At 42.9% G+C, this 16812-nt stretch overlaps 1 protein-coding gene across 7 annotated transcripts in view; it reads right to left on the bottom strand.

The window, feature by feature from the left end:
• CACNA1I (calcium voltage-gated channel subunit alpha1 I) overlaps positions 1 to 16812 on the bottom strand; it is a 376846-nt gene that overhangs the window by 50040 nt on the left and 309994 nt on the right. For 6 of the 7 annotated variants that reach the window (XM_083701729.1, XM_083701730.1, XM_083701731.1 and 3 more), the window contains 10 exons: positions 15694 to 15811; positions 15074 to 15229; positions 14612 to 14720; positions 12235 to 12407; positions 8818 to 9237; positions 6979 to 7079; positions 6096 to 6219; positions 3144 to 3212; positions 1722 to 1906; positions 1031 to 1157 (listed from right to left, as the gene is read on the bottom strand). In XM_083701729.1, the coding sequence (XP_083557855.1) occupies positions 1031 to 1157; positions 1722 to 1906; positions 3144 to 3212; positions 6096 to 6219; positions 6979 to 7079; positions 8818 to 9237; positions 12235 to 12407; positions 14612 to 14720; positions 15074 to 15229; positions 15694 to 15811 (1582 nt within the window). The remainder of the gene's footprint in view (positions 1 to 1030; positions 1158 to 1721; positions 1907 to 3143; positions 3213 to 6095; positions 6220 to 6978; positions 7080 to 8817; positions 9238 to 12234; positions 12408 to 14611; positions 14721 to 15073; positions 15230 to 15693; positions 15812 to 16812) is intronic. The other variant, XM_083701732.1, reaches the window with a different exon arrangement.

The raw sequence follows: 16812 nt of genomic DNA, 5'->3' as shown, positions 1-16812 counted from the left end.
TCTTTTTATTAGTGAATATGACATCTCAAGCTCATCCAAATAGGTTCTTGCTTTCTCTGTGCCTGCATTTTCAGGGATGAGCTGGGAGCCTGCCTAACATTCCTCTTCTTCCAGACCTTTGGCTAATTAAACAATCTATGGCCTTTTAACCTGTGTAGGATATTATTTGTTTGTTTGTTATTATGGCATGCATTTTTGTGTTTTGAGATTGTAAACTGCCCTGTGATCTTTCAGATGAAGGGCGGTATAGGAATTTAATAGATTAGAATTAGAATCAATGCATTCCTAGGCAGATGCCATGGGGACAGCACTTTGCCATCATTTCTGAAGTCCGCTTGCAAGTGGTTTGCATTCGAACTGCTTGCAAATGGACTTTGAAGTGATGTCTCTCAGCGTCCATCAGCTGATCAGTGCTGAGAGCCACCCCCTTGGAAACCCAAGTGGCTTGCATACATTATCAGGTGACTGACAAATAGGCGGTTCCACCTGCTTGTCAAAGTTGGCCTGCAGTGAGGGGTGGGGGAGGGAAGGAAGGATCCAGCCCACCATCCAGATCCCGTGCCCCACCGTGCCTCATCAGGAGACAAAAAGCCACACATCTCTTGACAAATTTCCTATCCACCTCTTTACCATGGTCTATATTATAATGGGAAAGCAGGCCTTTAAGTAAGCAGAAGTAAATTCTCAACTGCTTTCATGTTAGGAGAAAAAGATGCAGCAGATGAGACACAAAGATACAGGAACCAGAGTGGTGTAGTAGTTGCAGTGTTGGACTAGGATCTAGGCGACGCGGGTTCAAATCCCTCCTCAACCATAAAACTCAGTTGGGTGACCTTGGGCCAGTTACAGTCTCTCAGCCTGGCTTACCTCACAGGGTTGCTGTGAGGGTAAAATGGGGAGGAAGAGAACCATGTACACCACCATGAGCTCCGTGGAGGAAAGGTGGGATATAAATGCAATAAAATTAAAAATAAAATAAAAAATAATTTAAAATAATACATTTTCTCATAGACGATATTAACAACAGTACCTGCACCCCAAGAATGCCGAAGATGATGAAGAAAGCACAGCAAATGAGGACGATGTTTCCAATGGGCTTGAGTGATGAAATGAGTGTCTCGACCACAAGCTTCAGGCCTGGTGCACGACTTATAACCCTGAAAAAGAAGCACTGTGAGGAGCAACAATAAGGGAGACGTAGAACAGAGATGCTTTTCTCAATGTTTTACGAAGAGCTGCTCTAAAAAGTATCACGACACAGCTGCTTGCCCCGTAAAGCAACACGGCAAATTTCCAGCAAGGGCATCATTTCATCCCCATATATGTATTTTTGTACACATTACATGGCTGGACAATAGCATTACAACATTAAGAGCAATGCCAATTTCGAAGAACAGCTGTGCTTTGGTTTGCATATTGCTTTTGAAAGTGCAAATTAGGTACCTAAATGCAAACTTAGTCTAAATTCTCCCCCGTCGCTACTGTCAAAACTGACTCTGGATACATACACACTCACTCCCTGCTTGTTCTTTCCTATTTTGATTGGCCTTGTCATCACAGACTGTATCTAAGTGCCCTGAGCTCTTGACCCTTCTTATTGCCCTTTTCAAAACCTTTATCATGGCAAAACATCTGGGTGTCCACACAAGCTTTCTCTGGGTGTACAGAAGCAGGATCCTTACAAAAGAGAGGAGGAGGGAGACTAGCCTTTTGGATCTCACCTAAGAGGGCGTAAAGTACGCAGCAGCCGGAGGACTCGCAGCACCCCCAGAATTTTGGCTCCACCAGCAGAGGCTACCGAAACCACAATATCAATGATGGATACGAACACCAAGAAGCCATCCAGGATATTCCAGCTACTGCGGAGATAGGCCTGCTCCCCAAAATATAGGCCAAGGGAGACTACCTAGGGGAGATGAGAGAATGCATGAGTGTGGAGAATATGATAGTCAAGCAGTAACGCTGAGCTACACTCCTGGAACTACTACACAGTGCAGATACTTGAGGGTTTCACCTGGGTACAGAATTCTTGATGGGAACAGGCAAGGGGTCAATGGAAAGCTGATCACTGACACTGATATAATGCTTGGCTCTCTTCTAATAAAAACAACAACAACCAAAACTCTGGGGAATAAAAAATGGACAGGAGGGCCTGATTTCACCTCTAACAAATATCTTTTTTAAAAGCTGCTAATAGCCACCAAGGCCCTGATAATCTTCTTGCTGCTGCTGCTTATACTATATACAAATCCCTTCATCACCACAGAGATAATTTCAAGTTTTGGAGTTCTGAGATTTGGAAATGAAAGGGTTTTAATCAGTGCTTTTTTCTGGGGGGACACAGGGGTATGCATACCCCTAAACAATTTGTGAAACTTTGTACTTTTGTCCATTTACAGTATTTGTTTTCCCCAATTTGAACTATAAAATGGTGATTTTCTTGAGTCAAAATGAGAGTATCCCTAAACATTTTTTTTTAGAAAAAAAACCACTGGTTTTAATTCTCAGTACTTTCTATCATGCCAGCCTGTGGGAAGCAATTGTACTAATATGACCAGCAAGAAATATGGCAACACTGAATATTTACTCATTTGGGGTGTGTGTTTGTGTGTGTGTGTGTGTGTGTGTGTGTGTGAATGTACTGGATCCTTTCTTTGGAGGAGGGAAGAAATGTTTATTTTGGGGAAAACCACAACCCCTGAAATCACTTTCAAAGTGCTGCCATTATTTGCCCCACCGTCTGTCTCTTGGGTACTATTCTCATTGCTCCCCACCCTGGGTTCTCTCTTTTCTAAAGTTACCCTAGCCAGCCAGGGGTCATGCAGTGACCTTGATGCTGAAATGCTTCACAGCTCATCAGATTCAGCTAAGTGCTGATATCATCATGGGCAAGCAAAGCCTATTCGGGTGGAGCTCTGAATAGACAAAGAATTGCTGCCCTATTTGCAGCAATATATGTACATTCACCAAAAGGGCACCTGCCCTTTTTAAACTCTGATGAATATATTTGTGAAAATGGCACCCTTTTGTACCTTGCCCGTCGCCCCCCCCCAATGGTATGTTTGCCTCCCTGGCAGACTTGGAAGGGGCTAGTTGGGTCAGTGAAATGGGGACGGCTTGGTAGCTGTCAATGAGTGACTTACTTTCAGTGTCATCTCGGCAACGAAGATCGCTGTGAAGATGTAATTGGATACCGTAAGGAAGATTCTCTCCTGGAATAATCAAAGGCAGCCTCAGAATATATCTAGCAAGAGCTCTGCAGTTTGAGTCATTGCAACGAGCTTGGCAAATCCTACTTGGTTGCTAAGTGTCAGGTGGATCTGAAAGTCTAGGGTACTTTAAGGTCAGTTGCCAAAAGCATCACCCTACCCAACATCTCAAGTACATTATAATATGCTGTTGTCCTTCCTAGTCTACTGGTTTTTTTTTTTATTGTATTGTTTATTTTGTTTTGTAGTGTTTAAATTGTTGGAAAAGTAATAAATATTATTTTTTAAAAAGTTGATAGTAAAGCAAAGCTACAAGTAGGGGTAATTCTCTGAACAACAGTAAATACAAAGAAGGACTAGAAGGGGAAAAGTAGGGTGGGTTAATATTTGGATATTCAGCAGTTACAAATGCCAGGGGAGGCTAGGCTGGGAAGTCTATATGGAAAGAATATTTGATGGCAAAGTATGATATGTAAATAGCAAAATGGAAAATGCATAAATGATGGGAAGTGGAGGAGACCAGTAACACCTGCAGGTTTCCCTAACTGTGCAAGACTAAGGGGATATTCCTAGTCTACTGTTGTGGCCCAATCAGTTCCTAGTGGATGTGGTAGAAATAAAAAATGAATGTGAACAGGCCAGGGACTGAGGTTTTCTTTTCATTTACATTCACAAATACCTAAAAAAAAGATACAAACACAGCTAAGGGCATGGTCACATTGCCAGTCACACTGCATCCAGTGCATTCCCACTGCTAGTTTTAGAAGTCACATTCCCATGGCACGAGCCACAATCCATGCTGACCCTGTGCTTTGTTGACAAATACTGCTATTTGATGTGTTTCCCCCCTCAAAGCAGCTTCAATTTGACTAGAAAACTAGATGCAGAGTTAGCAGTCATGTGACCATGCCCTAATAAACCATTGCGCATGCACAGATGACAGCTTCATAAATGGGAGTTCTGGGGGAGGAGGGGTTTGCAGGGGTGAGGAAACAAAACAGGTAATGCCTCATCCCGTCTCTGATGTGAACTGTGCAAATGCAGCTTAAAACGCAGCAGGGGGGGAAATGAACCTGCTGCATTTTGAGCCACAGTTGCGAACATGCCTTCCAGTTGTGAACTGTTACACCATTGAATAGAATTCTCATGTAGATGGTGCTCCTAGCAATCAAGCCAAGTATGTGGCTCTTCTGTGGTTGAGGCAAACTGTGCACAGAACATAGGAAACTGCCTTATAACAGCAACATATATAGATGTTCATTTGGCCCAGCAGCAGCTCTCCCAGGTCTCAAGCAGAGGACCTTCTCATTACTTGCCAGGTGAGCCTTTTAACTAGAGATGTCAGAGATTGAATTTGGAGCCTTCTGCATTCAAAGTGTGTCCTCTGTCACTAAGCTATGGTTCCCCCCACGACCGGGCACAACACGGGACTGTCACTGCAAACCCACCTAGACCTACATTTGCAGAAGGGAGGCTTGTTCACACAGTTTTGTCTCAGGAATGTGAAAACAGTCTTCAGTGTGTATGTTCTCCTGATTATACATTTAAAAGCTAATCCCCAAAGCACACAGATAAACCATCTTATCTAACTTTCATCTTCAGTGTTGTCGTGTACACAATGAGCTTCCCTCTTATTGGCAGGTGTATAGATTTCCAATGCATGAGAAAGATATGTGTTTTCCTCATTTTTCACTGTCATTGGCTGCTGTTCTAGTAATGTACCATCTTTCTTGCCCTATAGGACGCACTTTTTGCCATCCAAAAATGAAGGGGAAATATGTGTGCGTCCTATGGGACGAATGCAGGCTTTTGCTGAAGCCTGGAGAGCGAGAGGGGTCGGTGCGCACCGACTCCTCTCACTCTCCAGGCTTCAGGAAGCTATCCACAAGCCTTGGGAGCTCTGCGGGAGTTCCCGTTGGGCTCCCAAGGCTTGCGGATAGCAGCCTCCAAACCTGACCTAGTTTGGAGGCTGGCGGTGGGGAAAGCAGCGCTTCTCCCCACCGCCAGCCCCACAAGCTCGGGGGACAGCGAGGAGGCAGAGCACTCCTTCCCGCTGTTCCCCGACCTGGTTTGGAGGCTGGCGGTGGGAGCTGCCTGCATCCCGAAGCCTGGGGCGTGCTGAGCCACGCGCCCCAGGCTTCAGGAAGATATCCACAAGCCTGGGTAGACCGGCGCGACTTCCCGCCGGGCTCCCTAGGCTTGCAGATAGCAGCCTGTTCTGGGGGCTGGGGTCGGGGAAAGCTTGGGTTTCCCCCTCCCCAGCCCTGCGCCTGGGGGTGGGGAATATTTTTTTTCTTTATCCCACCCCCCAAAAAACGAGGTGCGCCCTATGGGCCGGTGTGCCCTATGGGGCGAAAAATACGATAAGGAAGTACCATTCTGAAGTTTTAGATAGGAAGCGTTTTCTTCACATAGAATATATTGTCAAGGATTTCATCTGAATGGCTAAAGTATTTTACAAGCAAATGCTCTTTTATGTCACACACATTTATTTAAAATAGATATTCTGACACTTACTAACACAGATAAGAAACATCATCACTCTAACTCAGGACAGGGGGCCCTTTTCAGGCAGAGTGCCAAATTACCCTGGTAAAAAGGTGTTTAGGGCTGCATACTAGTAGTGGCAGGCCCAAGCTCACACATGCAATCACACATATACAAAGCTGCTTCCACTGGAAACAGAGGCATACATTTAAAACTAGTCAAGTTCCATTTTCTATTTTCTCCATAGACTTGTTTTACCAAGTTTGTAAAACAAACAAAAAACAAACAAACAAACCCACATTCTCCAACATCCTTTCTATGTCCTAATTGTGCAAAAGGTAAAAAGAACTCTGCTCCCCTAAGATTCTATGGTCCATCTGAACAGGTTATAGTACTCACTGTGCTTCTCTGTTCAATCTGTGGTCTCTCCAGGGCAATAGTGATGCAGTTCAGGAAAATGAAGGCCAGGACAATGTAATCAAACAGCTTATGGGCGATGATAGTTTGACAGAGGATACGAAATCTGAAAGACAGTTCACTTGTTTGTGAAGTGCATATGTTTCTAAGGGGTGATAGGGGTAGTGAGAAGGTTTGGGGGAATTGGAAGATGATAAAATTACTCCCTGAAACTTTAGCTGTTAAACCTCCTGTTCAAAATTTGTTTGGTTCCACTTGAAGACTGTGCAACTGATTTAATTAGTATTGCCTCATGGCAAACTTTTCGAATCTCTCATTTTATTAATAATAAATAGTAGTAAATTTGAGAGCTGGGATAACTTCCTCTGCTGCTATAAGCTTTGCAAAATAATGCAGAATATATTGTGAAAAGAAGATACAGTAGTGCAACACTGCTAAAAATTACATCATGGTGTATGTCTGATAATGTAATGCAGGCGTCAGCAAACCTTTTCAGCACTGTCCCTCAGATCTTGGGGGAGGGGGCGGACTATATTTTTTTCTTGGGGGGGGGGGGGATGAACGAACTCCTATGCCTCACAAATAACCCAGAGAGGCATTTTAAATAAAAGCACACATTTTACTCATGTAAAAACACGCTGATTCCCAGACCGTCCGTGGGCCGGATTTAGAATGTGATTGGGCCAGATCCAGCCCACGGGCCTTAGTTTGCCTACCCATGATGTTATTCATAAACCAACCATGTGCTCTAAAAGATGTGCAGGTGTGACTGAAGGTAAATGCAAAAAATTCAAGGCAGCATGGTAGTATCCCACCCCAATTTGCCCATCCCTCACAAACATAAGCAAAAGTAAAGGACACATACCTGTTTTGTGGTGAGAAAAGGTAGATGGACCAGTCTTCACGCAACTCACACCAGTCTGGCTTGTAGGCCTCTATCATCTTTTTGATACGGAAACACAGGCTCTGTGAAAAGCGAGGCAGAACATCAGAAGTTGCCGCCTTCTTCACTTTCCCCACATGAGCAAGACTCCTTTAACGCCTTGCATACCAAAAACTGAGAAACCTCCCAATTACAGGTTCTTCATCTATATGGATCATTCACTACCCACCATGCCCCATGCAGGGTAAGAAAATGACTTGAAATCACAGCTGTGGGAGACGATGATGGCATGGACAGAGCGTTCAGAAGTTTCTCTCTGATCTGACATTAAACTGAAGGGCTGAAAAGAGAACTTCAAGGTCATCAGAGCCAACTGCAAGCACCATGGCAGGATTAATGAACTAATTTACCTCCTAGAAAGTAGAGAATCAGCACTGCCATTCTGACTTAGACTGAAAGCTTTGCTGATTGGGCAACACTTAAAATTACTAACAGCCATGGGCTACTGAAACAGCTCAGAGCATTGCCTTCTACTGAGAAAAACCCCAAATGCCCCTTATTGATACTGACATTTCACACCTGGTGAAATCCAGTGAGTCCCTTAGAGAGAGAATTTTATGTAGCCGAGACTGAATCCTGAGCACCCTTACTTGGGTGTTGGGAGTAATTCTCAGGGAATCAGACTCATTTGAAGTAACATTGCATAAAGTTCACAGTAATTTTTCAAACATTGGCTACATCAGAGGTTTGTGCATTCTTACTAATATTGCCTATTCCATAAGTAATAGAGAGACACAGTTAGAGGCATGCAGGTATCCATGGGGATGTTCCTAATGCCAAAAATATAAAGGAGAGTCTGAGATGTAGTATCAGAGGAAATATTCTACTAACACATCTGGAATTTCAGACAAGACTCAGGCTAAGGACAGGGCTTCAGATAGATACACGTAAAGCCTAATCACTGCTGATCTTTAAAAAACAAGAAAACCTATGAAGTTTGATAGGATTCTGCTGTACTTGTGGGTGGGATTTTTAGCTGTTCCTGGTGTCTGAGAGAGATTGAATTTTCATGTCTTGTAAGCTGCCTTGCGTGGGCAGTGTGCCCTGAAAGGTGGTAGAAGCACTCTGAAACCAATTAAATAATGCCAGAAGAGTCTATGGCTTGGGAAATCTGGGGAACCATAGAGTTCTATAGAGTTCTTCAAAAGCTGATCACTCTTCAATGAGAAGATCAGAATGGGCAAATCTTCCTGGAAGATAGCTCACTTACCACTAGGGAAGGGCAAATGTCTCAAATTTTGTCTCTCTCAGTTTCTATTTTTTTCTGTTGTCAAATTCAGTTCTCCACATTTCTGTATCAGTTTGTGATTTTTGTAAAAAATATATATATCATGAAAACTGATCAGCATTCTAATGCAAATTTCTCCTAACATACATGTGCTGGTATAAAATTTTGCCTGATATACACATTTCAATAGGCAACTTTCCTGAGTAGAATGCGTTTTCATATGGTATTTTCACTAATATATGCATTCTTATGCACATTTTACCTACTATTTCCTTCCTTGGTATGCATTATTTAATTGAAGAACTGCAACACAAAGTCACAGAACACAATGTTCTTTTCAGAGAACATGACATGAAAAGCATTTCATTGGAGGAGAAGTTTTGGAAAGGGTTCTCTTAGAGCTTCACTGTGATCTCTCTTTGCACAGTACAGGCAGGAAGTTCTGGGCTGGTCCAGCTCACCCTCTGCTATGATGGTTCTCCTCAACTTTACAAAGCCCTAATGCCCCTTTAGTGGAGGAAGCAACTACTTACATAGTCTATCTCCTCCTCGTCTTCTCCATGGTCTTTGCGGTTGTTCATTTCTGGGAACATATCCTTAGCAATGTTGGGCATTTTGCCATTGCAGTTTTGGTGCTCACTGGGCCCTGTGGTCACACCCATTTTCCGCAAAGGCCTGTGATTGGATAGGACCGTGGGTGCCAACTCCACCAGTTCAGAGGAGCCTTTGGTGTCCAAGGAGAGGGTTCGCCGATGGTGGTGAACTCTTACTAGCCCTTCCTGTTCACCCTCTGATGCCCTGTGTCGTTCCCCGGATAAGAGGGACTCGTGCTCAGCTGAAGGAGGCTTGTGCTTGAGGCTGTGTCCCCGGGCGAGGCTGTTCCAGCTGGAGCGGCGGCTCCCCCAGCCCCCAGTCCGGCTCCAGGCACCGTAATGAGAACTACGAGAGCTAGACTGCAATAAATCCAAGAGAGGGCTCAGCGCCACCACCCAAATAGGAAAGCAGCACAAGTCAACATCCTCAGCCATTTATTTATTCAGAATGTTTGCATTAGGAAAATCACATGAGGCAGTTCAGAATTAGCACAGATCATTAAAATTACAATGGAACAATAACTTACTTCAAACTAGTTGCTTTTACTTCAAGCTCTTTTAACTGTAAATTAGAGGTATATGGTTTTGGCTTGGTCATCGTAATAACTAAATCACAGCATACATTGGCTGTCACCCCCCCCCCCCAGGAGCACTGCTTTTCTTCATCAACATCCAACCACCCAGCACTACTCTTATCCATTTCCATAGTGCTGGAAGGGAAATGGATCTTGCACATTCTAACAGTGGGGACAATGAGTTCTGGAAAACCATGGGTGATGTGGAGCAGAAATTCATGGAAGATACAGCTTTCAATGGCTACTAGTTAGGATGGCTATAGATTATCTACAGGACCAGATGCAACATGTCTCTGGATGCCAGTCACTAGGGAACAGCAGGAGAATAGGGCTATCACTCCCTCAATCTGCTTATGGGCTTCTCAAAGACACCTGACTGGCCTCTGAAGGTAACAGGATGTTTTGGTCTGATTCACCAGTGCTCTTCTTACATTTGAACTGAAGCTGGAGTTGATTGCCAAAAATGCTGTTTTTGTTCCAGACTTTACAGATTGTGGATAAAATGGAGTGTTTTGGGAGGTGGCAAAGAGATATTTCCAAATTTGTCTGGCAGGGCAAAAAGCCCAGAATTAAGTTTAAGATACTAACTGATGCTAAAGAAAGAGGGGGCTTTGCCCTGCCAGACTTAAAGTTGTACTATGAATCAGCAGCTTTCTGCTGGTTGAAAGACTGGCTGCTTCTTGAAAACACTGAGGTTTTGGATCCGGAAGGTTTTAACAATGCTTATGGATGGCATGCATATTTGTGGTATGACAAGGTCAAAAGTCATAAAGCTTTCAAGAACCATATTGTCAGGAAAGCAGTGTTCAATGTCTGGATAAAATATAAAGACTTATTGGAAAATAAGACCCCAAGGTGGCTATCACCAATGGAAGCTAAGGCCCGGAAAAGACTCAATATGGAGGCCAAATGGCCGAAATATTGGGAAATAATAGAAAAAGATGGAGATAATTGGAGGTTGCAGAGTTTGGAGAAATTAAAAGATAAAGTGTGAGATTGGTTACATTATGCTCAGATCAAAGAAGTTTTCAAGTTGGATAAAAAGATAGGATTCCAGGTGGAAAAATCAAAGTTAGAAACGGAATTGTTAGAACCTAAGACTAAGGTACTTTCAAGAATGTATAATTTGCTGCTAAAATGGAATACACAAGATGAAACGGTCAAATCGGCTATGATAAAATGGGCACAGGACATTGGGTACAATATCATGTTTGCTGACTGGGAAAGGTTATGGACCACCGGTTTGAAATGCACGGCATGTAATGCCTTGAAAGAAAATATTATGAAAATGATATATAGGTGGTACATGACTCCAGTCAAGCTTGCAAAAATATACCATTTGTCTGATAATAAATGTTGGAAATGTAAAGAAACTGAAGGAACGTTCTTTCACCTCTGGTGGACCTGCCCTAGAGTTAAGGCTTTCTGGGAAATGATATATAACGAGCTGAAAAAGGTATTTAAGTATACCTTCCCTAAGAAACCAGAGGCCTTTCTTTTGGGCATTGTCGGCCAGAGGGTGTTAAAGAAGGACCGAACATTTTTTATGTATGCAACAACAGCAGCAAGGATACTCGTCGCCAAGCACTGGAAAACCCAAGATTTGCCCACACTGGAAGAATGGCAGATGCAACTGATAGACTATATGGAGCTAGCAGAAATGACTGGCAGAATCCGAGACCTGGGAGAAGAGGCTGTGGAGGAGGACTGGAAGAAATTTAAGGACTATCTACAAAAATATTGTAAATTGTAGGAGTGTTAAGAAAGATGTAAGATTATTAACAATATGGCACCATTAAGCTAGTTAAAAGGAATATGAAGATAAATGAAAATATAAGAAGAGATAAATTTTGGATAAATATTATGCTAAAATTAAGCTTTTAAGGTTTGGGTAAAATTATCTAAAATTAGGGACACAATATTGGAAAATTATAATATAAGAATTGAAACAAGGTGATAAATTAGCAGCCTACTTTGCAGGGTGTGAGGTTGCAGCACCCATGTTTGCTCAGAGAGATTCTGAGTATAGAGATTTTAATCTGGATGCTGTACATCCACTGGCTCTCTACACATCATGCCTTTCTCCCAAAAAAAGATTGCTGGGAAGGTGCTGAGAATTGTAGCTCATTGAGTGGTAAACTACAGTTCCCAGGATTCTTATAGGGGTGTGTGTTTTGACCGCCATACTGCTCCAACTTCTTTTATTTCATGTTGGTGTGCAGAACTTCAGCCAGTGACTTTTTCATAACATACATAACTGCATTATCCTCTTAAGGTCTTCTATTAATGGAACAATATCAGAGACTGGTTGAAAAAAAAATAACAAAAAAAAAGAAAGAAACAAGGTGATAAATTGCTGGGTAAAGCTCGAAAAACTTGGAACGCAGGAACGAGAGATGCGAGGAAGTCCAAAGAAGTGAAGAAAATATGGTTATTGTAAAATTATATGTTTTTTTTTGTTTTTTCTATTGTATTAAGAAAATCTTTAATAAATATCATAAAAAAAATGAACTTAAGCTGGAGTTGGGATTAAGATTTGAATTAAGAGAGATGTTGCTTAAGCTATAGTACATATGAGCTGAGGAGTGTTGGAAAATGTAGCCAATGGCAAGCTTGAGAGGAAGCAATAGCTCAGTACCAGAGCACATGCTCTGAATGTAGAAGAACTTATTCTCTGGTCCCATAAAGTAAACTATCTTATTCTCAGGTGTTAGGACTGGAAATCATTGTAGTATGTTGGCTTTAGGCAACATGTGCTACACCTAGATTTAAATTCACCCACCAGAGACATCACACTGCTTTTCCTGGATTCGAGGGCCATGAGGACTTGGTCTGGCTGCAGAGTATTGCGGGAAGGGTTGGGAATTCCAGCAGCTGCTCCAGGCTGGTTGAGACACGGAAGGCTGGGGTCAAGATGTCCATTTGGGGTCATGGGAATTGCACAAAGCTTTGGATCTAAGCAGAAAAATGCAAAGGAAAGAGAGCAAAGGACATTCCTTTTTCCACCCAGAGAGCCCTTCAATAAATGCATTCACATGCTTTCAGATATATAGTGAACTCGAAGGAACTATGCTCATACATAAATTCCACATACATAGATTCAGACTTTGGCGCTATCTCCATAGCAATGCCTCTAGGAAATAGGGAGAACAATATGGGAGAACAATAAGTATCCTTCTTCTCCATCATCCAATAGCTTCTGCATTGACAGTGCTTCATACTTTTCCCATTAAAGCTGGGAAACGTTCTCCTTGGGAGAAAGTAAAGCTTATTCTTTATTGCCCAAATGCTTAGCAAAGAAGATTCTTGCAGTAGGCACTCCACTACAGCAGCAGGAGAACTGATGCAGTAGCAATAGCTATCCTTAGTGTGAGCAGCTTAATATTCACATACATGGAAAGAAGCAAAATGGCAATGACTGATGATACCCCCCCTTCCTGCTTTCAAATCGAAGGCAGCTGTAGCTTTGTTCCTGCAGCAGGCACACATTACAAAAGGAGAATATAGTAAAAATGAGAGAAACCGATGAAGACATTAACCAATCTGTGACAAGCTGTTTTGTATCCTATGTTTGAGAGCCACCTCTGTGTCCCCAGACCAACACCAGCAAGTCTCTTTTTATTTGTATCTGGGAATCTATCTACTACCAGACATGTCTTGACTTCCCTGGAAGCAGAGCGCCTATTGAGCCATTTGGCCTTGGAAACCCATCAGCAATATGAGGGGCTTTGAGGTTCTGAAGCAAGCAGACAACCAGTGAAGTTCCCTCCAGGTTGGGCACCCTACAAACCAACAGCAAATAAAAAGGAGAGGCAGAGATGTATCTTTAGAATGGTACACACTATTGGGTGCTGCCATATGGTAAAGAGAAAAGATCATTGCTCACAACACAAAGGTAAAATGCAATTTCTCTCTTCAAGTACCACTCCAATGTAGTAAGGGTGTCTGACTGGCGTGAATTTCCATGGTAAGTTGCCCCCATCACTTTCTTTAAACCCCGGACTCCCAGCGAACTTCCCCCTCTTCACTGTGGTCCTTAATAAGAATACGCAGGCTTGTAGCTGGCATTTACAGCTGTTTGTGTTGAGGGCAATTTGCAGTATTCTCAAAGAAGTGCAGAGGGCATTGCTTTGGCTATCACACAAACAAAATTCTGTCATCCTGTCTTTTGGCTGATTTTACTGATGTTTGAATCCAACCTTTTGTCAAGTCAAATCAGTAGCCACGGGGTATTTTACACAGATTTTTTATTTCCGTCTGATGTGCTTTGTGTGATTTGAACACTAGGGGTTTGATTGAAACTCAGTGTGGGAGCCCTGTTCCATCAGCAGCTTGAACATCTTCATCATTGTTATCCTAGTTCCTATGAGGTCGAGTAGAAAAGCCAAGTATCCTGATTTCGCCAAGCCTGCCTAGGACATCACTGTTGCCTTTCAAAGAGAAGTGGCAGGATCAGGGCCACAGCGTGTCCAAAAGGCACCAAAATCCTTTAGTGAAAAACATTGCAATAGCTTTGCCTTTTACTATTAGAAATGCAAATGCATTTGAAGTGTCCATTGCTGTGGACTCAGAGCACATTTGGGGAAGAGGAAGATGAAAAGGGAAAGCTGTAGCTCAGTAGTAGAGAAACTGCTTTGCATGCAGAAGGTCCTAGTTTGATCCCCAGTGTCTCCAGATATGGCTAAGACAGAGAATCCTGCCTGCAACTCTGGAGAGCCACTGTCAATCCAGTGTAGACATTACTGAACTAAATGGACCAATGGTCTCACTCAGTATAAGGCAGCTTCTTATGTTCCTAAGGAGGGAACTTTCCAAGATGTTATGTTTTCACATATAAAAGCAGAGACCAACACAACTGTAAGTAGGATCCAAGATTATTCCGCTTTTACAAGGCAATCAAAACTAAGACCTACTGAGATCAATGGGGATTACTCCCAGGTAAGTCACTACGATTGCAGCCTAATTCAAAGTTGCAAGGTAGTTATGCTAATAAGCCAGAATTGCAGCCAATCTTGAGAAATAGGGAAAATGGGCAATATTAAGTAATAGACTTTATTTCGCTACTCTCATGAAAACCAATATATTTGCAAATTAGATTTCATGCAGCGGTGCTCACTGCAGTTATAGTCATGCAGAATTCCTATACCACCTTCTCTTACCCGAGCCATCTTGGAATTTGTCAAACTCCTCATTGTTTGATGAACTCTGATCGTCATCTGAATATGACCGGTTAGCATCACCCTGCATTGGGAAAATAAAATCAAAGACCTGGGAATTGTGAGCATCCTGAGAGCAAAGGAGGTGCTTCCCTGTGATTCCAGCATTTTGTGGCTTCAGCTTGGTAGGGGATTTCCAAGGCAAGGCAAACTACTTTATGGAAATCATTAGCTGACATGCCACTGCACAGAAGAGGCGACACCTTAGTGTCCAGGCCATGTAATGCCACATGTCCTTGCTTTTCTTGCAGTTGCTTTGAAAACCACCCTCCACAAACACGTTCCTGGGAAGATCACTGGACATGGGATGCCTCGCCACCCTTTCTAAGCCCTTCAGGCTATGCCCCCAACCAGCTATAGATGTGTGCCATACCCTCCCTGAAAGCAGCTACTGTAGCAACTCACCTCGGCCTGGAATCCCTCCACCAAGATGGCCACCAGCAGATTGAACAGAACATAATTGCCAAATGTCATGAGAGCCACAAAGTAAAGAGATGCCCATGGAGAAGTTGAGGCCATGCCATTGTAGAGCACAACATTCCAGTCCTCCTGAGTCAAGATCTGTAACACAGAACCCAAGCTTGCAAAGTCAAATCAAGAACAAAACATGCAGGCTGGAAAATACGTTAACTGACAGGTAAAAAGTATCTAATTAGTTTTATCCTTTTCAGCCCGCTCATATGCATGAACTTTTTTCTGTTTTGGTCATGATGTATCTTTTTTCCTGAGGAGATGCATTGGCTGTGTTGTGCTGTTCCAATGCCACAAGCACTCTCTGAAATGTAGTGGGTTGTCATTTACAGTTCACTGTAGAGTAGCAGAAACACTGTGGCTCCCTTACCAGTGGGCTGAGCTGAGCTCACGATCATTAGTGGGTTGCAACTGATGGCATGGTGTTAAGCATAGCAGCAGGCTCACAAGCCTGATGGTTCAAATCCTATCCTTTCCCTTAACCACTCCTTGTTTCTGGGAAGACGTGTCTCCTTCCCCTCCCCTTATTCCCTTTTCCTATTTCTTGGTCTCACCTGGAACACTGTGACAATAGCCCAAAGTAGGGAGTCAAAATTCTTCCGGTCAGGGACTGTGTCTCCTGTGTCAGTCCTGAGGCTGAATTTGCACCCAAAGATGTGCATTCCCAGGATGCTGTTGGAAAGAACAGTTTTTCATTTTTAAATCAACACATTTCTGCTGTAATTTTCATTATTGAAATGTTCTTATTTATTTACCACATATGTATCCTACCCTTCTACTATAGAAACTGGGGCAATACATATATGGCTTGTCACAGGACCCAGAGCTCTGCCTCCTCACCCCCAGAAGAAGAGGTCATGGATATAGGGAACATCTTGGACTGTCCTTACCTCATTAGGAATTCTAGCACCAGAAGAACCTGCCATGCCAGTGCCTCTCTGGCTGGAAGAGGCTGCCTTGCCTTCCTCAGACTCCAGTTTGGAGGCTGTAGCAGAACCCCAGACTCCACCATATTGCTGGGTCATGGGTCACTCATTTGCGACTTAGATTCCTAGTTCTAATCCCATTTATCCCAGGCTCGTTCACCGTGAATTTGTTTTCCTTATTATTCAGGGAAAAAATGCTCTGTCTGTTGTTAACCCTGGGTAACTGTCAGCAAAACCCATACTTAAAGGGTCTGAACGTCTGTTCCTCTACCTGCACATTTCTGTTAGCGCAGCAGTTCAGGGTTTCCTGACTAGCTACTTTGCATTTATCTTGATTTTGTGAACTGTCATTTTAATTGGTGATTTCCTGAATTGTTCAGATCCTGGCATTATTGCACATTGTTTTCCATTAAGGGCACAGAAACAGTGTTTAATTGCACTTGACTCCCAAAAGGAAGGCACAGAGAGCAGAGAGAGTTCACAACAATTTTCTCCCTTTAAACACAGCCTGGACTTGGTGCTTTTGGTTGTGATGTTGGTTGCCAAGGGTGCTTTTTATCAGTTTAGGTTAGTTTGGCAGCTGTGGCTTAAACTCTTAATAAATATCATTAAAATTTTTTTTAAAAAGACTGTTTGGAAAATGCTGCTGGCACAGAATGTGGCTGCTAAGACATCCAGATCATATTACACCCATGCTGCATCAGTTACATTGGCTACTTTTTCATTTCCAGGCCCAATTCAAGGTGC

The sequence above is a fragment of the Podarcis gaigeae genome (genome assembly GCF_964106915.1).
Source record: "Podarcis gaigeae genome assembly, chromosome: 10".
Taxonomy (NCBI): Eukaryota; Metazoa; Chordata; class Lepidosauria; order Squamata; family Lacertidae; genus Podarcis; species Podarcis gaigeae.
Note: the sequence above shows the minus strand (reverse complement) of the source record. Positions and strands in the feature narration are given on the sequence as shown.